We start from the raw sequence: 25,250 nt of genomic DNA on the forward strand, positions 1-25,250 counted from the left end.
ATCTTTTGGGTCCTGTGAATGTGGGAAATGGGACTGGCTAATGTCAGATGATTAGATGTTTTTACAGTTTAGTGAGGTGCTACTGGGGAGGCTAATATCTGTGAGTAGTACGAGTCAAAGTTACATGAATGCCAGGAGCCGATGTTTTCCCAGCAGAACACTGCACTGTTATGAAACCATCAATGTTATTCACCTCATCTGCTCTTAACCATGCCACAAACAGCCATAGTATTAAAACATGTGGCTTTAGTGGGTTACCAGGGTGATATATATATATATATAAAGTATCAAAAACGTAAATGTAATTATTGTGCTAACAGAGAGACAAGTGAAAAATGCATGTTGCAATTAAACACTAAACATATCTGACAAAATACATTATCCTGTAAGTGAGTTTAAAAATATTGTAACAGTAACAAACTTACTTGTAACTTTAATAAATTATATAAAATGAAAGATTCAGATACAAAAATATTTAATGGAGATTTTAAAAATTCCATCCACCTGTTAAACAGCTGCTTCTTTCTTTGCATTAAAAAAAACTTGAATGCTTCCTTTAGTTTCTTGTTTTTCTTAAATAGTCACATATTTTAGAGGGAGGCTATACACTAAGCACAGCCACCACAAAGTAAGACAGAAAAAAGGAAAGGCGGCACAAAAGGAAACAATTGTCTTGTTATAGTAAGCAAATATTTTCACTTGGCAAGGCAATGTAAGGTGACTCATTTATTAACGGTAAAACAGCTGAAAGTTGCCACTTTAAAAGGGTCAAGGCTACAGAAGACAACTACTACCACCACGCTGTGTTCTATATGTTAATTATCTTTCTAATTAAAACTCATCAAAAATAGTAGAACTTTAGCTGCATCAAACCATAGCTGCTGAGCAGAGCAGCTACCTTGATTAACAACGTATACAAAAGCTATTCATGCACAGAAAACAGCACACCAAAACCAAACCTCTGTTCAACATTCCCACCACACTATCCAATAGTTCAGTCACTGGAGCCAAGTGGATACTTTGTGATATTTCTTGAGAAAGCCAAGATCATGTTTCCCATTTTATTTTACTTTTCAATTTCATATTAATGAAGATATGACATGAATCGTCCAGTTTTGCTCCCAAAAATTCCTGGATCCAGATCGTGAATCACTCCAAAATCCACCTGCAAACTTTTAAGTAATTTCGCTAACAAATACACAGAGACACTGAATTAATCACATATACCCCTTGGTGGGCATAAAAATAAAGTTAATATGTGGCTTGCTTTAGACGATAACGATATGATCGGCCCTTGAAACGGTGCAAGGCAGATTTTCTCACAAGATTATTTCTAGTAATAACTGCATAATTAAAAGTTCTTTATTTGGTCCACGAGTGCACTTCAATGAAGGTAAAGAAGCAGTAACTCGGGCCACTAGATTCACTGTAGAGTATTGTAAGTCCCTGATATGAGGTATGAAGTGCAGCATAATGTGGAGACATAACAAAGTGGAGAGACCAAAGCAACAAACACTCGCTTTGAGTCTCGCAGATCCTCTGACACTGCAGAAATAATTGGCACATTGTGAAGGGCAGATATTTATGCCAGTTTAGCGGCAGACTGTCAGAGATGGATGGTGCTCTGCCTGCTGGTGACAGCTTCTGTTAAAGAGATCTCAGAATAGTGACTGCTCAGGTTTTCCCAAACAACAAAGTGCTTGGATAAATCTGAGAGAAAAACAATTCAGTGCTGCGCCTGTGAAGAGAAGGTTTTGACCTCCAAGCTCCTCTGGTGGATTCATCTAAAAAAGATCACTCATGCCTTGCTCATCAAATCATGTTTTTCAATTCATCTCCTGCTTAATACCGTATTCAGCCCTTTGACAACTGCCTTAGTTAGTTATTCAGCTCTCCTCTCTCTTTTATTGAAGTGTTTGAATGAGAAGCCCAAGGCGGGTCATAAACAATGATTCCACAGAAAGAGATCATTACTTTCCACAAAAGTAATGTGGAAGGTTTCTAAAACATTTCCAAGTGTAATCTCAACGTGTCATTTAAATCTCTGTCTGTTTCAGATCAATGCTGGTAGATCAAGGGTAGTCTGCTGCCACAACATGCCCACAAGCATCTCATCCTGTGTAGGATCAGAGTATTGAGCTTTTGCTTGAAAGCGTCCTTGATTCTGGCACTTGAGGCAAATGTCGTCTGTTTTAATAATGTGCATATGTTGTCCCTGAGCATAAACACAATTAAGTCAGTACTTATGAGCATCGAAAAGTTAGAAAACCAGAAGTACTACAATTATATGTGAAAAAGTATTTTTATTTAGGGGTGTTTAAGTATTGTATGTAAATGATTCACAGTGTTTGCAGTTGGTTGTCCAATTTTTGATTAATGAAAAATATGAATTATACACACATATAGCAGGTGTTCCAAAACTTTTAATGCACATCTTCAGCTAACACAGCCCAGCTGTTATTAAATTCAGAGTCGGTGCCAGAGCCTAAAAATATGCTTTAAAAGGGTGAAAGGCTCGTCTTACTTTATTGTTTCATTTACAAAAAAAGAAAAAAAAATCTGCAATCACATAATTCTATAAGTCACAAAACAGAGACTTTAAATTAACAACACAGTGGGAAATTTGGATATTCCCAAAGTCCACACATGAATAAATAGCCCCACTACACAATGTGACAGTTGGCGTTGCAGGATCTCCATTTGTTTAGCACTTTTCAAGTGAAATCATCCTTCCAAGCTAGCAGTACAAGCTAATGGATGAGCTCTTTTTAGTAACGATGAAACATGAGCGAGTAGTTTCTGAAGTCTGACTTGCATTCTTAAGGATATCCTCTCCAAAATCATCAGGGCAGAAGTAAATCTCCATCAGTAGGATCAGTGACCTTACTCAGAGCAGTTAACTGTATCACTGCAGAAACACTAAGTTACTATGAACTGGATAATTAACTTGTTTCTGCAATGCGATCTTCCATTACCAAACAAATATGACTGAATGTCCTGCTCAAGACAGCACAAACTGATCTGGATCCAGAGACACCATTTATACACGGTATGGAGGGAATTTTCTATCTTGGCTTTGGCTTCCAGTATACTGTTTCATGCTTGTGTAGAATCACCGGTGAAGTTTTCCTCCCCATATCAAGAAGGCACTCAAAGTTCTTAACACTGCCTTCGGGTCTGGAATGTCTTCACCACGAAGCGGTCAGTGAATCTGTCTCTTACCTGCCAATGTCATTCTCTTTGTACAGTGAACTCTGATAACAGAGCAGTTAAAAGAGCCAACAATGAGTACATTTTATTAGAAATGACCATACTTCAAAGGTTATAGTTGTAATTCATTTGATAAATACATCAAAAAATGAAACACAAACTACTTGCTTTTACTGTATTCAGACTACTTGTGCTTACTGACGTGTATGTCACCTCTGAAAACATATAATAAAGTCTACTTAAAATGAGAATAATTTGTGGCCTTTAAGAAATCCTCATCCTCGGTCTGTAAAAAAGTTGAGTTGTAAGTTTACTTTGTATATTTATGGATAGGCATTATTTTAAATGGCTTTAGGGAATTGAGAATGACTAAACCTGTATGCAAATTTAAATCACAGTAAGAATTAGGATTGGTTTTGTACAGAATACTTCTTCAGTAGTTATAAAATTTCCCTTTATATTTGTCCCCATAGTGTCTCCCTGAAACTATCTTATGAAACCAGATGCTGTTTTTTGGATAGGTAATAACTGCCAATGACTTTAGAGAGCCTCTCTGGCCCAACATGATATCACATGGAGCTAATCTAGATTCACACTCCAAATGTACTACAGCATGTGGGTTTAAATGAGGAAAAAACTGAAAAGACTGTGATTTATGTGGCATAAGTGGGTGGCACAGATGGTCATTAATCATAACTTTATCTAAACAGTCTAAAATTACTTATTATTACAAACAGCTGCTGCAATTGAAAAGTAGTGAAAAGTTTGTGGCAGGTTTTTTTGCTAATAGAGAGACTGGCAGGCTGCTGATGAAGATCAAGGTGGAGAATAAGCTCAGACTCAGAAGACAATGTGACAGACCAAAAGATCTTTGAGACAAAAAGATAAAAGGGGTGAACAGGTAAAGTCTAACCAACTTGTCTAATTGCCAGTGTCTCTGCTGGCTGGAAATGAAGGGGAAAGAATCAAACTGTGTTGCCTAAGGTGGAAAGTTCCATGCTTAAGAAGAAAAGGGTGACCATGCTCTTGTAAAACGGAGACAGAGATTAAATACTGGATGGCTGAGAAGGACACCGTCAAATGAAAAATTTAAAGTTTCCACCAAACTCTACATGGAGAAACTAAGCAGACCCTTGCTGCTTCTATAGGAATTAAGAGACTGATGCTGCTACTGATTTACTGATCATCAGTAACTGTGACCACCTTTATAAAACTACAAGTTTTGGTACTTTGTTGGACTGGAGCATTCAGTTGTGTTTTAAAGGTCAGAGGAAGCAATCCTTAAAAAAATAGGCATTTTAAATTTAAAGTTAATGACAAAACAATTAGAAAAAGATTCTTCTCTGTAAAAAGAAAGTGGCAGGTTGGAAAAGTAGCATCTGAACAAACTCATAATTTCTGAAACAATGTCCTTTAGACGGACAAGACCAAAGTAGAGATATCCGGCCACACACCAACACCATAGCAACACTTCATATCAACTGTCAACATGGTTGTGGTGGAAGTATGATGATTTGAGCCAAAGGACCCTGCAGACGTGAACTAGTCTGCATACCAAAGTATTCTGTTATTCAAAAGGGATACCCGTCTGTCTGACAAAACAGGAACTATTTTCTGGGAACTATTTCTGACAGCTGTCAAGCAGTCCCTTAGCTGCATCAATTAATAATAGAGAATTAATAGTGTATCAAAGTACTATATGCTTACATTCTAATCTAATAGCTACACAAATGTAAAATAGTATCAACCTGTATGGGTTAATAGACAAATATATGCTAAATAACTTCAACCTGAAGCCTGTCAACTGAGCACGTAAGCATGAAGTGGGACTGAGAACTGCACACGTACCACCGTTTACACACACATTAGAAGTAAAATAGACAACCCTGCATGCTCCAAGCATGAATCCTGGGATTATCTGTTTGCACTAATCATTATAAAGCCGCGGTAAATCAATGATGATATTTTTTAAATAACAGCTGCTTGACAAACATTTCAATATTTACTCAGACAATTTCTCAGGTAAAACCAGGTGCAGTGTACAACGACACTAGCTAAACCTGATTAAATTTGTTGTGTTAAAGTACAAGTACATTGTAGATTACAATACACATGAGCATCTTAGACTCCTCGGTGTCTGTGTTCTGGCCTTAAACACTGATGTATTGACAACAGCTGGTAGCTTTCCTCTGAAATATCACCCGTGGCAGCCTCTGATTGGAGAGCCCAATAGGAATATCTGTCCATCTGCAGAGGCTAATCAAATACCAAGATAATGCAAATGACAACAGGGGGTCAAAACTCAAACCTGCAACCCCCTCACAGATTTAATGAGTTTTCTGTTTGTCTCACCTTTTTACACAGCTGCACAGACACAAACAAGTCTGAACTTATACTAGTCAGCCTTTCTCCTCTATGCTCAGATATTAAATTATCTGAACACAGGGACGAATTCATTTATTATTTCTTAACAGGCTGCACGTGAAACATTAAATATAATAGTTTTTTTTCTGTTTTACGTGCATATATCTTACATTTGTTGTATCAGTGTATTCTCTTTTCTTGAGTTAGTTAATTTCAGTATGCGGCTGTTTTAAAAACACATTTTAAATCTGTTTAATTAGTCAACACCTTACACGCCTTTTCCCTCAAGCCAGGAAAACCTTTAGATGGAGTGGAAACAGCTTAATAGTTTACTTTGTTTTCCACAAACACACAGTTGTCAGCTGTAAAGCACCGTGTGATGGATCTGCGTTAAAAGCACTTTAGGAATAAATCTGACTTGACATGACCTCGTGTGACCATTAAACTAATTACACTTGTAAAGCTAAAGAATCCAATACCTCTTTGTCTTTCCCTTATACCAGACTACTTGTGTTTTCTCTGTGAAGAAGACAGCGTTTTATCTACAGTGTAAATTGATGAATGATGTCTGGTTTTGATTGGTCTGCTGTATTAAGTTATGAATGGAGGAATTACCAAGATCATAGTTTATTATTGTTTCATGCATAATTCTCATGATCAGCGCGTATATATTGTCCAGTTTGCACATGCCTGTATTGTTAACCTCTTGGATCTATCCCTGAATAATGCATGAAGGTTAGTTTCCATAATTGTCACTTTTCACACAGAAGGAAATTATCAGCTTCAGATGTATTTCCACTAGTATGCAATTTAGGCGAGGGAGCTCTCTTTATAGTTTCCATATGAAGCAACAAAGAGCATCACCTTGCTACCAGTAAATCTACCGGACTATTAACTCCACTATTCTTACACTATTCTTACACTATTCTTTTGACTGTCAGATTTAAAATTGATTCATATCTGATCCTGCTGCATAAGACAGTTGCCCACTGTGCCCACTGGTCAGGTAAGGAAAAAAAAAAAGATGTGTCCTATCGCGATGTTTGTCCCTATGCAAAAAGAACCATCAAAAGCTGTTGTTGCTAAGAAAGCTGAGGTGATGTTTTAGTGTCGAACAGTCTGTATTTAATTATTTTTATTTAATGTTTTTTATATTAATTGAGTTGATTTAATTTTTTTGCAAAGATTTGTTGGCTTGACAACCTCAGCACGACTAACAAAAAAGCGGCTGGAATAAACTGTTAAACCATTAGTCATGTGAATGTGCCAGTGTTCATCACATTAGGGCCACTCAGAGAGCTTGCTGGTATTTTTATATTTGACATCATTTGTCCCCACAGTAGTGTTCTCACAGATATTAAGGTAAAACTACTACTACTACACACACACACACTTTTAAATAAGAACTGGTGGATTTTTAGGGTTTTTACAGCTCATTGCAGCTTTTATAATGATGATATTTAACCTTTGTTTCATAAGCATTGTTGCTTAACAATTTATGGTGTGCTGACTACAATGTAAATACAACCAATAAAGTCTATCCCATAAAACTAACTTGGCCATAAATGTAAAATAACTTAAACAAAAGGTACAAATGATATTAAAGGGGAGTTATATCAGAGTTGACGCCAATTAGACACATTTTTCAGCTTCTGAAATATCAACTCTTTGATATCCAAGATTTCAAAGCAACATTAGACAACTTTCACATCTCTGCAGACACTAAATCACCTGTGATCAAAACTGGAGCTACAACTGTCCAAAAGAGAAAAAAAAAGAAGCACAAAGATAATAATTTAATATAGTATGGCAATCAGTCTGGAAAATAATGGCTGCATATACTCCATAAAGCACACCATGGTGACAAAGGGAAGAGAAGCTATCAAGATGAATTTAACTAACAGGATTATGATAGGCTGTTAAAGACAAAAGGGTTGAAAAAAATCCAGTTTTACAGGTGATCTTTGAAGTTTTTGTAAGATAGTTACTTTATTTTAATGATCCTATAGTTTGCATGCATGAGGGATTTTTCTGACTTGACATGTTTCAACTGTTCTAATTACATCTGTAAGGCTGAATACCTACTATCAAGTGTTTTCTATACATTCAAAGTAATTCTGTCTTACAGTGTACATTTGTAGAATTGCCACCCCAGGATTGTATGCCTCTGTCAACTGAAGGCAAAGTTTACATCCTACCATTCCTGCGTTTTGGTGTTGAATAATAGCAAGAAAAGTATTTTTTCAGAAGTTCCTGAGAGATCACATTCAGAAGAACAGAAAGGACTTACAGTAAGCTCAGTCTTTAAACTTGAAAATCAACTCAGTTCATCCTTCAGTTGCAAGTTTCTCAATATCCGGCCTGCAGGCATGTGACAACACTTTGTAACTTCCCATATGGAAAAGATATATATAAATCTTGTATCTGAGTTTGTATCTGTCTTGTGTGAAACTTGTATGAAAAGCATACAAGAATGAAAACAGATATAAGATCCCTTGAAAAATTATATAATGAAACTTGTATGTTTTGGATACTTACTAAAACAATATATGAAAGTAATGAGAAAGTGGCCACTTTCATGAGTAAATCATATAAGTTTTTACTATTTCTTTTCCATATGAGTTGTAACAAGACCAAGACAAAAAGCACAAGGAACAAGTAGATCCATAGGTTCAAGTTCCATTTTTTTTCTTGCAGTCTGTGGTGTCAATAAAATAATATTTGCAGGACAATGGGATGGATGGATAATTGCCAATGAGGGAAAATGCTACCTGCTGCCATACTGGATGCTAGTGCAAAGGAATAAAAACCTATTAAAACAAATGAATGACTCCCTCCATTGTAATGGCTGTATAGACCCTACATAATAGGCGGACATAAAACAAGAGGTTACTCTGAAGCCTCAGCTTGGCGTTTTCCCCATTTCCATCATTTTGTTTTCATACCAGACATGACAAGCAGGGAGTAGACCTGCCTGAGAATTCGAGAGATTTGCAGCACTTAGAATGCCATAATAGGACCATGACTGACAAAATAAGCATCATGTTAGATTTAATAACACTTGTAAATAGCCACCGAGCCCATAAAGCTATTAGGAAAGTGTTTCCTGACGTCAGAATAGAAAAGGTAACAAATAGCTGAGTTCCAGCAAAACTTTACAGGTAAAAGCCACCAGTCTAAACTAGACAAGTTTTACAAACAGAAAGAGCATCTTCTTTTTAATATATTTAAAAAAAAAAAAAAATCTTCTCTAGTTGTAAAAACAGGTTTGGTTATATAGAAGTGACACTTAGCAAAGATGCAGGTTTAAGGCTATTCTTTGTGGTCTTTGACTAAATAAATAGACCATTAATATGCTGAAATCACTGATATCAATAGAATGACATTTGTGTATTTGCCACACCTTAAGTGCCAATGAAAATTGACAATCATGCATTTTAAAGCTCCCTTGTGAATTTTAATTGGGTGTCCCCTTATGTGTGAAATGGATGTGTATTTGTTTTAGAAATAGAGGTTTGTGTTTGTGGAATGAAGGCTTTGTGAGCTGACACCTCACATTAGCCTCAGGCTCATAGAGGCAGCCAGTTCAGGAAAAATAGACAGTCAGCTTCTATTTGCTCACTTAACTGGTATCTAAATAAAGGGGACAATCTCATGGGAAAAGCAGAACAGGTCAAGAATGCAGTCTTCAGATATCCAAGACAGACAACAGCATGTGTAGTAAAGTCTGTCTTTTCCCGTCTTTCTCTTTCGTAATGTAGTAGTGCAACCTTGTCTGCCTGTCAGCTGACATCCCTTTGAACTCACTCCAAAAGGGTCTGCTATATCTAACTCATAGCACCATTTTGCCCGCGGTAGAGCTTCAAAGGCTTCAAAGCATAGGAGTGACTTCTGACCTCACCAAGTATGATCCTCTGATGCATGACAGGCGGGGCGGAGGAAGTGTCGTACTGTAGGGATCGCATCTAAACGCACCGGGTCTGGCAGGTGACGGTGTGGGACAGTTTGTGCGTGATGTGTGACCGGATTGCAAAGTTGAAGCGTGTGTTGTTTGGGAACTCTAATTACCCACAGGAAAATACAACACACTAACAACTGGTCATAGACCCCAAAGACAGATTTTGACATTTCTAAGAAGGTCAACGTTAATTAGAGTGTGTGATTCCATTCACGAAGAGGAATTAGAAGAGTTTGTTTAGACTGTAAAAGCTTCCAAATACGAATACGATGATTATCAGTGTCCTCAAGTTACATGCTGACAGTTGACAGTTACCTTATCAATTAATAAAGGTATTAAAACAAAAAACCTGGTGATGTGGATAATGGTTTTAGATGTTTTCCCCTCATCAAATTTCAGGATCAAAAATTATGTTTTACATTTACATAATTGCAAATGTAATGTATTTGGTTTACGTAGTGTTTTATAGAACAAAGATTTATTTTAAGATTTTCCCTTATGCTTGTGATTATAGAATAAACAGCAACTAATTTATTCATAAATACATTACAGCTGCACTTATTACTTTCATAACCGATTAATCTACCATTTCTTCTAAGATTAATCAACTATTTATTATGCAAATGTCTCAAAATGATGAAAAATGACTACACCTGAGGTGAAATTTATCTCTTCAGAAAAAAGTGCAAGTAGAAAAGGCATGTTTGTCACTTCTGGAACTAATAATTAATCAGTTAATTAAATTATTCTTGTCAGCACTAATAGAAATTATGATTGGTTTGAACCCTAGTGTATCAAGGCAGACGCAGATGCAATATGAGGAACAAAAATGGCATGATAGTGGATGAAAGGGTAAAAGAACAACTCTCCCTGCTTTCAAGCCAAGAGACAGAGAGTAAAGATAGTATCACCATTACTCCTCTTCCTTCATCGCAGCATCACAGGATATAAACTATTAAGAGCTGACAGGATAAATTATTAAGGGCTCCATTTGCATGGCTCCATTTTCCCCCTGAATAAAAAAGAAAAAGAAAAAAGCAGACACTGACATCATGACTTATACATACAAGTTTTGCGCGCAGAGTCCTCAACAAAGAGCGAAGAGATGTCCTCGTCCACGCCGGCCTCATTTTTGGCGATGCAGGTATAGGCGCCGGTGTCCTCAAAGTGTACGTTGCTGATGTGAACCTCGCTTCCATTAGCTGCGAGGGACAACAGAACAGGAGGGAAAGACAAAAATAAAAAAGACAATTTTACTTCAGGAAAGAGATAAAAGGTGACTTCAATGTTACCATCCTCTGCTACCATTATATAACAGTTATGTGTTTGGAAGAAGGGTGAAAGGTTTGTTTCGGGGAGATTTCAAAAAGGTGGGAGTTCAAAGTTAGAATGTGGCACATGCTGTGTTTCTGTGAGATCTGGGACAGTTTTCCGCTCTGTAGTTTTTGAAAGCAACTTGAGGGGCAAAGCAATCTTCACTATTTATTCTGAGAATCAAGTGACACTTGATAACTTTACTTCTGAGCGTTCGATATAGAATTTGGACAAAAGACTTTGACGTTGTGAATCTTTTGGTGACATCAATCTAACAATGCCTCCGGTTCAAACAAACAGCTTTACAGTAAAATTAGTCACAAGAACCAACCAAGCAGCCACTGAACTAACAGGACAAATGTGTGAGAATATCAGAAAAACATGTGATCATCTATGTCACCCAGTCCTCTTTGATACATGAAGTGATGGCAACCATGGTCAGATATTAGCATAAAAAGTGTGAGAGTGGTGGTAAAAACAATTACAGAAAAAGTAAATACACAGGTGCACTTTCAGTAAACTCATTACTCCTGTTTACCTTGCAGAGTGAGCTGTTTGGACAGCTTGGTTGTGATGTCCATGCCATTCTTGAGCCAGGACAGCTGGGGGCTGGGGATGCCCTCTGCATGGCAGCGGAGGCTGGCAGTGACACCCGGCTCCCTGGCTTGGCTCTCTGGATAAACTCGGATGACAGGAGGAACTGAAAGATGGTGTAAGAGAAAAGAGACAGACAGCATACAGAAATGAATTAATGCTTCTGCATCCCTTACTGCTGTTTACATTAGAATCAGTTGAGGAGCTGAATAACCTTATTGAACAAGACGTTTTCAAGAAGACAACAAGTTCTGAACTTATGGCTCAGAATTAGCATAAACTATCAATAGGATTGAGTGCATTTGCAGCATTACCGAATGCCTTTAGATAAGGTTAATGTGCTCCACAAAGCCAAACAAATCAGATAGATAAATAAGGGAGGGAACCTCTGTTCACTTGGTAGCTATTGATTTTCTGTAACCTCCTGTCAGGAAGGAGATGAGGGGATAAAAGAAGAGAAAACAAAATGTGTACAGAAATAAAAAAAAATAAATAAAAAAAGGTAAAAGCTAAATGTCGCTCTCTTCTGCAAACTGTTCCAAAAGCTGACTTGGCACATTTCTGCACACAGTGCTACTGTCATGCTGCCGTTTCACTTGTTTACCCTACCCTGAAGCAAAGACAAACAAAAATATCTCTCCGACATATTGTACTTCCAAGAACCATAAATTAACATAAATCTATAAAACACACAAATATATTAATAATATGCATTTATGCATTGGCTGAGAATTATGTCACAAATTTTGCTCTACACCCGGGGGCCAACTTGTTAGAGCCCTGCTCCACAAAACATGGAAAATATCAGAAGAATGAATTTGAATAATCCTTTATAGACGGAAGACTTCTCTGAATAGCATAACAATGATAAATCCTTTCAGAGGCATAGCAGTATGTCTGAGGAGACTCTTTCACTGGAATGGTGACTCAAACTTGGACAGTGACAATGAACTGTTTACAGAGCATCCATAAAAATACAGCATGATTCATTCCACAACAGCCTGTCACATATAAGGATGACAACCTGGCAGCAGTTAAAGTAGAGACATCAAATCTCTCCATCTTGCCATCTTGTTTTGAGCGATCCTTTTTGAGCCTCTGTGGCCCAAATCAGCACCTCCTTTTTTCCCCTCTCTTTTCTGAAACAGACTTCAGAGATGTGAGCGGAGGATGGAAGCAAGACTCTTGGCAGAAGCAGAGAAGGCAGACGTGCTGTAGAGACCATTTCCTGTGGGCACTGGGTTAGAGGAAGTCTTTACTCAGCCAGGTGAGTGAAAGGACTGAAGATTACTGCCATGGCCATCTGGTAACCACAGCACTCCCGGGCTTTGGAGCTCCCGTCAACCCAACTGCCAACACACTGTCCACAGTGGGCCACAAAGGTTCTTATGGCACTCAGGTTACCTTACCAATCACAGCCACACAGACACACCACTTATGCCAATGCCTCTTAGCAGTTACAATGCTGATTGCATAGAACTCTGGGAGACAATTATTTTGTACAATCATTTGAATAAAGTTTATTACTCAGGCTTAATATCCTCACAGATGCGCACACAATCCCCCAAAAGATCTGTTTCTTTCTTTTGTGTGTGTGTGTGTGTGTTTGTGTGTGTGAGAGAGAGAAAGAGTTGGGGTGGGGTGAAGAGCATACGTTTTACAATCCTCCTTGCTTATCTGTTTTTGTGCCATATGCTTACTGTAAATCACTCTGTGAGTGCCTTGTTTGGTGAAACAACTTTTTTACTCGGTAAATACAAGCTGTTTAAAAAGGAAGCTCAAATCTACACCTGTGTCCTTATATCAATCATCCTGAATACACCAACCATAAAAATCATTTTTTAAATATCACATTTTATGTGACTTTTATGTCAATTAGCACGTTACGATTGGAGTCTCACTACTACACCTCTAAAAAGCATAACAATCATATGTGATTCATATTTGGTCAGTGCTCTGGTTTATCTGACCGACGTAGGACAGTTTTCCAATATCATTGTACTACTATACTATGTATGACTGTGCAATGACAATAAAGAGTTATCTTATCTTATCTTATCTCTTTTTGCAGCCATAAACTGTTCCTATAACTCCTGCTACATTCCAATTGCACCCTGAAAGTCCTGTTCTGACCATGTGCAGTTTTACCATGAACCTCAAAACTTGAACAAAGCACAAACATGTAAAATAGTCAGATGTCTATTCATATTAATGTACAGAATTCACCTGCTTGCTGCTACTACTGCACATTCACCCAGTGTATATATATATATATATATATATAATGTTCTTCCTCTACACCCCCCCCCCCCCAATTTTTGCACATGTCGAGGAGCGTGTCAGGCTACATTTCACTGTGTGTTATACTTGTATAACTATGCATGTGACAAATAAAGAACCTTGAACTTGAACATCAGATTTTGTATGAAACTGACCCCATTTTTAAAATCGTCCGTGGAGACGAGTCAGCTGCAGAAAGCGTGACCATGAACATGGTTGTTATTTGTTTTCAATGTTCACAGGGCTGTTCAACGTAACTATGTACCCCACAATCAAACAGTCAATGGCAAGCTCTACGGTAATGTCCAGAAGTGCAGGAAAACAAGCTTAACTGTGACACAAACCATCATCTCAATGTGGAGCTACACCTGCAACATGTGCATGTGATGCACCTGGCAAGGAGCAAGAACGAGATATCCAACAAGCAATCCAAACAGCAGAGAGTTTGTTTTTATATATATATATATATATATATTTATTAGGGGTGCAACGATACTTGTATCGATATTGAACCTTTCGATACAGTGCTTTCGGTTCAGTACGCATATGTATCGAACAATACAAAATTTTTAATTTATTTTATCAACTTTTCTTCTGACGATGCTGTCTGTGTTGAGAGTTCAGTGGATCTGCGTTCGACTACTCCGCCTAGGCTGCACTGTCGAGCGCAGATCCACTGAGCGCAGTGCAAGCTAGCAAGACAGAAGCTAAGCTCGTTGCAACATGGCAAATTGAACCTCCCCCACCCTCATTCAGATCTGGCCTTTGGAACTATTTTGGTCTTCATGTGAAGTATGATCCTGAAGGTAAGCGCGTCATGGACAAAAGTAAAACAGTATGTCGGATGCAATGCTCAATTACATGGTGGGAACTATTGCGTTAGCGCAGTTTGCTCGTTAACGTGTTGACGCCGTCCAGCCCCATGCACGGGGCGATCCGCGGTAGCTCGTTAACGGAGATTTGCCGTGTTGTGGCGTTAACGTCATTTCAGGTTAACGCTGACAGCACTAGTGGGAACACAACGAATATGACTGCATATTTACTCCGACATCATCCTAGTGCAAAGACAAGCAGACAAAAACAACAAGCACACATGCTACAAACTTTACCCGAGTCATTTAGACCAGCGGCCCCCAACCCCCGATGTTTAATATGCTGCTGAGAATATAGCCCAGAAGAAGCGTATAGTATAGCTTTTATTTTGGAAAGAGACATTTCTCTGTAATAAACTCTCTTTTCCAAAGATGAGTGATTTCTCGATCAGATAGATTTATTATTTTATCCCTTTGTTGTTTCAGCAACATTAAATTTAAAAACTGTACTTTTGAGTTCAAATGTATATTTATAATCCCATCTAGCATCAATGTAGAATTTAAGAGTCCAGCTTTGTAATACTTTGTAAAGTGTGTACAAACACACCTGCAGTGAGATTATAATTGACATTTTGAAATACCAAGTCATGTCTGGCATCATATTAGGTTTCAGAAGCTTGCAACCTTTATCTTTCTGAGTTATAATACTTCAGGTGGCATTTATTAAAATTCTTTTGATAAATTAATAAATAATTTTAAAATAATCATATGAAGGGGGAATGCATTGCATAGCTAATACATCAAGCACACGAGAAGGATCTAATTAACCAGGTTTCTTTATGTACAGTGCTAATGTCATTGTCATATCATTGTCATTGCGAGTGTAAATTTAATCACTGTGAAGTATGAAATGATGATTTGAATAAATAGAATGGATTTTAGTATTGGAAAATGCAAATGAAGCCACTGTATTTCCTCACAGTGCTCTTGCTGTGTTTCTGACTGTTAACCTGAATTCATTGTAGTTAAATTATAAGATGTTAAATTTCTTTATAGATTTTTCTACTGGTGCATATTAGACTGAGTGGCGGGATGTATTTTTTGTGTGGAGGTGTTAAAGAAAGAGGGTCGTGACAAAAATGGCATGTTCCTGGCCCACAACAACAACCCATTAATCAACAGCTGTATAGCGCAAGCATGGATCAGCCAGGTTCCCCTGAGTATCCCATCATTAAAAACCTCTCAGGCAGTCTGACAAAGCTGTGTTAATTAGTGTGTTGGAATTAAAAGAAGAAAAAAAGGATCATCAAGGCTTTTAAAAACCTAAGAAAATAACAGCTAACAGGGCTGTGGAAGGGGGCAGGTATGGATGTCTGAGGCAGGAGTTGCTCTGTGACATCCCGAGGTCACAGAAAGATGGACGACTAGATAGAAAAGCAGCTTACTATGACACAGAGTGCTTTTTATAAGTGGAGGACTTGTCACCTACAGAATCCCAAGTAGACATTAAGACTAGGCCATGGTGGTCTGGAGCCATGTCAGTTAAAGCCTTTGCCTCCAGCATTGGTAGGTTCTCGAGGAAAAAGCAATGATAGATAGATACCATTCTCATCCTCCCATCTGCGACTACTGCAGAGAAATGCAAGGGTCTAAAATGAAAGGATAAAGTGTGTTGAGACCTCTGGAGCCATGAAAGGCACAAGTCCAAACCCTGGCAACAAAAATGAAAAGTAAGAGAGGGGTGAAGAATAAAATGTGTAAATGCCTGTGAATCACAAGGTCTACCAGCATAAATTTGAAAACGACTGAGGTTTCACAGACTCCCACTCATGCCAGGTTTGGGGAAGTGGATCCCACACCTCTGATTTGAAGGCATTAACGCTCAATTTCTTTTACTCATAGTGCAATAATATCACTTAGTTTCAAGCGTAAGCTCTTTAAAGTACATCATAGAAGTACAAATGCAAATGTATTCTAAATGCTGCTTGCTTGATGATGCTCTCTACTGGCCCAGACCCAACAGGATGTTTCTTGTTAATTACATTTGCAAAAATTGGGGACTTGAAGAAAATTACATTAGGCACTTAGTGGTATTTTACTGATAGCTGAAAGTAGTGCTAAAGACTGTGAAGGAAAAAGGAAAAAAAATACAGTAATGTAGCTCCATCAGCTGATCACAAAGGTTTAGTGATGGTTTAATAAACAAATCCACACGTTAATACTGTAATTTATGCTTTTGGAAAATTAACCAATACTATCATTATTTCTGTCTCAGCTGGTATAAAATATATATGCTTAAACAGGTCAATAAAGCTGCTATAAGACTACTCAAACCAATAAAGATGTAATTTACAATCTCCATATAGTTTAATTTTATAGTCTCTGATAGACAGACATTTATTAGATTTACAGCATAACAATACCTTTATAAGCCTTAATACACCCTGAGATGTCCAGCAGAGATATTTTTTGAAATTCAAAGGTGGAGGCTTTGAGCCTTTAGAGGCCAGGCGCTCCAACTCAGGAACGAGCTGTCTGAGGAGATCAGACACAGTCGCTCTTTGTCTTATTTTAGGTTTTAAGTTTTGAGTCATCAAAGTGTGTCATATGTTTTATCTCTTTTTTGATACAATAAAGCTTTAACTCCACTTTTTTTTCAACTTTACAACTATTATTCCTTTATCATTATCATCATCTTTAAGAATTAAAATAGGATTATAAATAAATTTGCATTAAAAAATACTAGCAAAACTCGTTTTTGCTATTTTAATGTGATTTCAAAGATACCAAATATGATGTGATCACATTTTTTTAGTCTTCACTCTCAGTCTGAAACAGGTGTTGAAAAGTGGCAGCCAGGTTGTGATCAGGGTGGTCTTTTGCTAAGGCCAATACAGTATATAGAAATATCTTCTGATACTATTGAGACTGATGGAAAGTGGATAGGATGAGATTGCGCTCACATCTCATCCAATTTTTGAGTAAATTGCTTGTGTGATTTCAGAAGGTGGAACTGGTTGGCACTTTCAGCTGGAGGTCTCTGAACTACGATCTAATCATAGCTGGTAACAACACTACTGGAGTCCAGTAGGTTACAGTCAAAGCATACTTTCAGCATGTACAGGTGCTATTACACAGTAAGTAAGAGTGGGACTAATCAGTGCTGTGAATGGGTATACAGTGGCTTGTGCAGGCAGACCAGCAGTTCCATGTGAGTGGGTCCTCTGTTGGTTTCATGGACCTAGTTCAACTAAACATCTGCGATGGGAAGGAATCACTGCCTGCCAAAATCTTTGTAACCTAGCCTAGTTTTTCCAACTTTTTTATTCATGAAGGTGCTCAGCACAACATAAATACATAATTAACTATGTAAGAGCAGGTTGAGGTTACGTAAGGCTGAAAATTCCCCCCATGCATGAATTGTTAAGATTTGTATCCAAATTATTTTGGGATATTTTACTTGAGAACGTTGATACACTGTCTTCCAGTTTTCCTTATATTATTCCAATATGCATTTGTGAACATATGATGCAAAATGTTTCATTGTGCTATATCTAAAAATTCCCAAATCCTGAGCTGGATCAACTGCATCTGGGCTGCAGATGTTTAGGTTTTGTCTTTTCGAAAAGTCATCGTTTAAAAAGAGATTTAGTGTTTATTCTTGGTCGTGGAAACCTTGACTTTGTGGCAATGGTTTCAAATTCCAAACAGCTTCTAAAGGATGTTTGCAATAAAATTACACGTGCTGTAGTGCAGTACTTAAATAACATTTGAAAACACTGCATACTGTGACTTTGCAGCGTTGTGTCAGATTTCTAATACCAAAGTTTCTGAGGATATGTCAGTATGAATAAGTATTAATAAAAATGGGATTTCTACCTGTCATAAGTCATATTTAGCAATGGGGGATATCAGCTCTCACCTCTTCTTTAGACCAGAAAAGCTATTCAAATAGCAGAGCAGTGCATTTCCTCTTGCAAATTACACTTTCAAATATACAGCTTATGCATCAAGACTGCAAAAATCTGACTGCTGTCTATCATTTACAGCCTACAGTTGTTACTCTGAGCTAAAAAGCAGGTGTGCGGGGCTAAAACCTGCGTAGGAGGTGCCAAGTTCTATCAATGTTGCCATAATTCCCAGTGGCTGCCCACAGAGCCCAATAAAGGTCACTGCTTAGTTAAAGGCCTATTATTTGAGAAAAAGCTCATGTCAGTGAATTCCCCATGTGACTGTACGAATGTGGGGGAGAAAGCCCATCCTGCCCTACGGTCACTGGTAGCGTTCGATAAGTCCACCAAGTTATTTAATTCCCACCTGAGGTAGAATGAATTAATTAAAATGTGGTGAGCCAACCGTGCACATCTATAGAAAAAAGAGGGAAAGCTTTGTGCGGTGTTGGATAAGAGCAAATTGAAATGTTGAATTGTGGCACTGCAATAACTGAAAGTCATACTTAATGTATGTAATTAAGTTCAAAACAAATGTAGCTAATATTATCGGGAGAATTGGGATAATTGTTAGTTTAGGAGAAGCACTGTTTGCTACGAATAGCAATTAACTACAAAGTGTGTTTGTGCATGTGTGTATGTGTGTGTGGGTTTGTATGAGTTTAATGGGTGAAACTTTTAAACTAATATAATCATTTAAAGTAAAGTATTACAGCGCATTCCTTTACAGTTTAATAAGTGCCCAGGGGACTATTTTTGCATGTTGTACCCAGTTTTCTCCAAGTGTTACCATTCCAGCAAAACACCAAAGATACCTGAAAAGAGGAGTTCCCCTGATAAAAAGAGTAGAGGCATGAGAGCATATGTTGCTTCGAGCTTTTGGCTTTAAAATTGTCGTCAGGAATAATTGGATGTGCTTACAAAGCAACAGGCAATGATACCAGGTGTGCCATCTGATTGCTCAATTCCATCAATTAGGCTCTGTGTCCACACACATTGGATTTTGCATCGGACCCATTTTTTTAGAGCACTTCTACACACTTGAGTGTTTATTCTTTTCTGGTTACAAAACATTCACGTCTTGAGTATGGCCATGTTCCTAAAAATCACACTTTTCAACTCAGAGTGCCAAGAGTGCAGTGAGCTGTGCACTGGAAATGCTGAGCTTCCAAGGATTTGTACGGAACAGAAAAATAAATGCTGCCGATGCAAAAGATCGTTATGGTGACAATGTTACGTCTATTGTACTTATTATTTAAATGAATAGTTAAAACAGTGTTACAGTATCAATATCTTCTCTAGTGCAACAATTAATATTTGTTGACCGCCATCATTTCAATCTGGAGGACAAGATGAAGAAATTTATTCAGTAGGACTCAGAATCATTCTTGTGGAGCGTAAACAAAATTTCTGCTTAAGAAAGTCTCACTATACATTTGCTATATACTAGTAATGGTTAAAATGTCTCTTTTTTGTTTAAATTATGCGTGTAGAGTGATTTTCTCTCTTTCTTTAAAAAAAGAAAGAGAATATCAGAGTTGTATTTTGTTTTAAATGTAGTTTTAAATGAAATTAACACAATTTATTTGATGTTGAGAGCACTGGGTGTTTCTGAAGACACAACTTCCTGTTTGTTAGCTGTTACTTTCTGACACCTTTGTTTGTTGCCAATGATTATGTCAGCTGAAAGCCTGACAATATGCTTTGACAGTATAGCTACTCTGATAGAGTGATATTTAATGACACAAAATGTAACTTAAAGACTTTTGACAAAGCCTGCCTTCTCTCACAGTAAATCCAGCTCTTTCACCAGAGTCCCCAAAACAACAGAAAGTGTACACTCATCCTTTCGAAAATCCCTCTCTCACACAGTCCATCAATGCATATGCACGTACTTGATTCCTGCGTGCAAATCACCATTTTCTTTGCCCAGACATTCGTGAAAACGAAAAGAGCGAGGCAAGCAGGGGGATTTTTCCACTCAAAACTCAATTCAGACAAGATGTGAGAAAAGTTGCATTCTGATGTGTTTCTGAGAGTGTCAGGAGAGCCACTGCCAGGAGAATGCGACACAGCAGGGCTGACAGCTCCATCATAAAGCTCCCCAGCCAGTCGTCAATCACTCAGCAAGGCTCCCGTCGGCCATGGCGCTGCAGAAGATGAGCAGGCGTGCAGAGACACACATACACAAACAAGCGTGGAGCACACAAACACCATGGCAGGAGACCACTTCACCATCACACGACTGGGAGATTTCCAACTAAGCCTGGCAGTCTTGGTACAGAACTTCAGTCAAATTGAACTTGTGGCTCATGCTATTAAATACACACAGACACACACACTCTTAATAGCACACATGAGCCTCTGTACATCTCCCTATGACACCGACTCATACGCCACCTTGAAATACTGTCCACACACATCCACAGCCACACACCAGGACAAATATGCACACCACGATGAAAGCTTTCTCTCTCGGTTGTGATTACCCTTTCACCTGCATGCCTCCCATCGATATGTGGAAGTAATCATGCTCAGAAAACAGTTTGGTCCAGAGCCTGTATCCAGTGCACTATGTGAAAAATCACAAAGCGATTGAAAAAGTCCTTTCCAAGGGTAAAACAAAAGTAAGACTGCTAGGAGTGTTATTAAAAAAAAGATCTGGAATGGAAATTAAGTATAATGGATCTCTAAGGAATACCACGATGCTGTGTTTATATGCTTTTTCTTTTCTGTCTCAAAAACAGTAATGAGTGTACGTGTGCACAGGGGCTGGGCTACTTTTTTCTCATTCATTGTGTGTTTTCTATCTGATTCATTATTTACAACAAGGAATTTAAATAATACAATTTAAATGAGGGGAATTTGGTCCACAGGGCACCTGCTGAACATAACAATAGAAAGCAAAAACAAAGAAACTAAAAAAGAACAGATGTTTTGGGTTGTCTTTTTTTCTGTGGAAAGATACAACTAGAGTTATAATAGTTGTAATAGTTCATTGATTATAAATTCAGTTCTAGTAAAATGCAAATAGCTGATATGAATGACACCTGTTTTGCTATTTTATTTCTGTAATTTGTACCAGAAGCTTTTATTTTGAAACAAAAAATACTTAAAAGAAGCACTGAACAGTCATGTCTCAGCCCAAGATACTTAAAATTAGGCTCGTGGGAAATTTTAAACAGCCTTGGACCAGCTTGTTCCAGCCATCATTATCATAGATTTAGTGTTCAGAAATGTCACAGATAACTAAATGTGTAAGTTTATAACTTAACTTGTTCAGCGTGTGCATTTTTTCTGTACAGCTCTCATATGCTGTCTCACTAAGTTCACTAAAAGTTTGAGGTATGGCAACATCCATACATCCAGTGTCAGCTAAGAAACAAGCATATTTAAACTGTATATGGCTCAAAGTTATTGAATGCACCATAACAGTCTTACGCCTTTAAAAAGATGTCCACATATCAATTTGTTATATTACAGTAGCTATTTCCTTTTTGATTAAAGGTCTATGGTTTATGTGTTTAATGTCCACAATAAAAACATCCGTGTAATTATATAGATTTAAGAACTATGACTAAATGTCCAACATGTATAGTTCTTGGCCAAATTATTGCAGGAAAGACAAAAGACTCACACAACACGTGTATACACGAAATAGCTCATTTTTCCTAACTACACTCTCTCTCTGATATTTTGTGCATCTGGTTACTTGTGATGACAGCAGTTTCCTATGAACATCACCTAATGCTGTGTCACTATACTGTGCATACGATGACACTCTGAAGACTGCTGGGATCATAACAGCAGTAAGATAACTGGACCCAGCACCCTTTCCACAGAGGGGTTTTTCTGCAGAGCATGGACAATGGAGGAGTCATAAGTATCCCCCTCGCAGGACGAAGGCCTGAAGTGAGGTGATGGGGGTTGGTAGAGGCCATAAAACTAGAGTGCCGAAGAGGTCTGCAGCTTTGGAGATAACTGAGACCCAAACAACAAAACCAACTGGTATGTTTGAATGCTTTTTCTACATTCTCTGGTCCTATGGACAATGATGGAAACAACTGGAAGGGACATTTATGACGCCCTGAAGAACTTAAACCACTCTGCAGAGAGACATGTGATTTGCACGCCCGGAGGAAGCACCACCAAGCTGGGATGTTTTTGAAAATGTTACTTTCTTATTTTAACTATTAGGTTTGTAGCTTGAACCTATTTGCTGGAACGTTGAAGACAATATAATTACACAGCAAGCAAGACACGAAGTAGGCAAAGTTCTTCATGTTTCTCGTGCACGGGAGAGAACCGGACAAACACCGTTCCTTCGCTTGACCCCAGTCGCTCTCGTCCGCTCCCCTGTAACACTGTCCTTTTATTGAGGTTACATGAATATGCATAGGTTCATTAACATACGACGTCTACATACAAACAAAGAGTACCTTGCCTGTGTGTGTGTGTGTGTGTGTGTGTGTGTGTGTGTGTGTGTGTGTGTGTGTGTGTGTGTTGGGGGGGGGTCCAGAGTGTGACCCCATAAATGACTTCCCTAAACCCGCTGGTCTGGAAGTCCAGCAGTTCATCTAAACAAAAGGCACTTAGCCTAAAACAGATATAGATACGTTTATCCTACCATAAAACAATAAGACAAGGTACAACCTCTTCCCATAAAACTAATTATAAAACTCTAAGCATATATAAGTAGATATTTCTAAGCATAAATGACAATCAACAATACAAAACCTAACAACTTGTATCCATTTGGCAGAACCATAACTTCTACAAGTAAACCCCCCCTAAAACACCCAACCAGACACTCCAAATCTACACGTCTGTACACTCTTTCTGAACTGCTCTTCAGCACCTACGCACAGCAACACTCAGACCCTTTTCTCTCATCAAAATCCAGCAGTGTGTGGGCAACCCACTGGTTCTCTAGGAAAAACTCCAACACAGCAGCATTCAGCTAGGGGCTTGTAAGTATTCACACATCGAAAGAGCAACAGCGGAAAAACAGACAGTCCAGTTTCAGTCAAGGTTTATGCTTCCTGAGCTTCTACATAGGTAAGCTCCACCTCTAGCTCTATTTCTCAGAAATATGACTTCTTTCAGGCCCCGAGGGGCTATTTTGGAGCAAGGGATTAGCGCACCAAGATTCACACCACACCTACCACCTATAGCTAAACTCAGGGTTCATAACAAGACCCCATGGGTATATGTTAGGTTCAGCAGGTCTCTGAATCCCCATTAGTGCGCCCTCCCTTTCGTACCATACACCCTACCACGAGCTCTTAACCCCCAACAACATGACTTCCAGGGGTCACAGGGCACATAAACAACAATGTTAGATGGTATCATCAATTCATTCTTGGATAAAAGTAAAAACCATTCATACACAAAATGCACATGCCAACTTTTGACAAAAGATACTACCTTTCACATTTAACACTACATAGGTTTTGAAATTATTTTTTTTCCAGAATGAAAGCAGCTTTGTAGAGAGGGAAACAAAATGTATTTTTCCAGGAGGAAAATTGGTTGGTGTATTTGACGATTCAACCAAGACTTTCATTAATTTACCCCAAACAACAATTTGTTTTCTGCTTAAGTGCCTGGGAGAGTGGGCAAACTTTGCAGCCACAGTATAAATGAGATTCAGCTCTATTGATTCATGTGGGTAAAGTGGGGTCACCGCAAAACAGAAAGAAAGGAAGACAAAAAAAAAGGGCCTGCAACAGAGTTCCAACAACAAATAATCACGACAAAATAAACACCTCGAGGATAATAGTGTACACTGAAGATAGCATTGCAGTATCTTCATTAAGATGGGGTGAACAATAGGAGGCAGCTAGCTGTCAATAAAAGCATGCAGACAATAGATGAGATGCTTGTATAAAATCCATGAGGGACATTTTGATGAGTCAGTTTGTGTGGGTAAAAAGGGATCAAAACCAAAACTTCTTAATGATCTTCCACACTTTGCACTCAGCTTACAATATAGAAACCTCTCTGCTCTCAGACGTCTTCACTGGGAAATCAAAAAGTTCCCCTAAATGTGCGTCCAGTCTAAATTTCATTAGTTGCTCAGAATAAAACTCTAAATGTATATCTTGCCATTCTCTTGCGGCCCCAAGAGTGATGGACAGCATTCTGAATCCACTTCTCCAGGATTACCCTATTTCAGCTGTTTTTTAATTGAGTTTTAGAAAAGCTCAGTAGCCATGGCAGGATGATAGCAGGTCCTCTGAGGCTTCACCCAGACTAAGCATGTGAAACTCATAGTCTTCAGTAAAAAGGTCATGTGGAAGTTAGAGTATTAATTACAACCAAAAGTCACCAGCCTCACGAGGGTCCCCATTTTCCATATACACAATACTGGGTTTATTAGGGCCTGTGTTTCTTTGCAATTAACCTCAAAGTAATCTTTTAGAAGAATGATAATGAGCCGAGTGTCTGTCAAAAGTAATGAAGATCTTGAGCTTTCCACACTGACACATTGTGATTTTTTTTTTAATACATTCAGCTCATTAGGAGCAGTATGGAAGAAAAGTGTCTCATTCACACAAACTTGCCCTCTTCACCTTTGTCCTCTCTTTACTGCTCCCGTGTCAGTCTTTGCACTGTTATTCCCTGTACTGACTATCCCAAACCAATTAGTAAAAAGTAGATAATATACTGAACTGGTACTATTTCTAAATGAAAGTGAGGTCACATTGACTAGTGCACAAATAAAAGGAGAATACTCTGAAAAGGGTGGCAGTGCACAAAATAATA

General features: G+C 38.2%; 1 protein-coding gene across 2 annotated transcripts in view; it reads right to left on the bottom strand.

Annotated features, from left to right (window-relative positions):
• Positions 1-25,250, bottom strand: part of fstl5 (follistatin-like 5) — a 198,655-nt gene that overhangs the window by 29,666 nt on the left and 143,739 nt on the right. For both annotated transcript variants that reach the window (XM_026182987.2, XM_026182971.2), the window contains 2 exons: positions 11,385-11,546; positions 10,600-10,734 (listed from right to left, as the gene is read on the bottom strand). In XM_026182987.2, the coding sequence (XP_026038772.2) occupies positions 10,600-10,734; positions 11,385-11,546 (297 nt within the window). The remainder of the gene's footprint in view (positions 1-10,599; positions 10,735-11,384; positions 11,547-25,250) is intronic.

Source organism: Astatotilapia calliptera, chromosome 2 (assembly GCF_964374335.1).
Source record: "Astatotilapia calliptera chromosome 2, fAstCal68.1, whole genome shotgun sequence".
Classification (NCBI taxonomy): Eukaryota; Metazoa; Chordata; class Actinopteri; order Cichliformes; family Cichlidae; genus Astatotilapia; species Astatotilapia calliptera.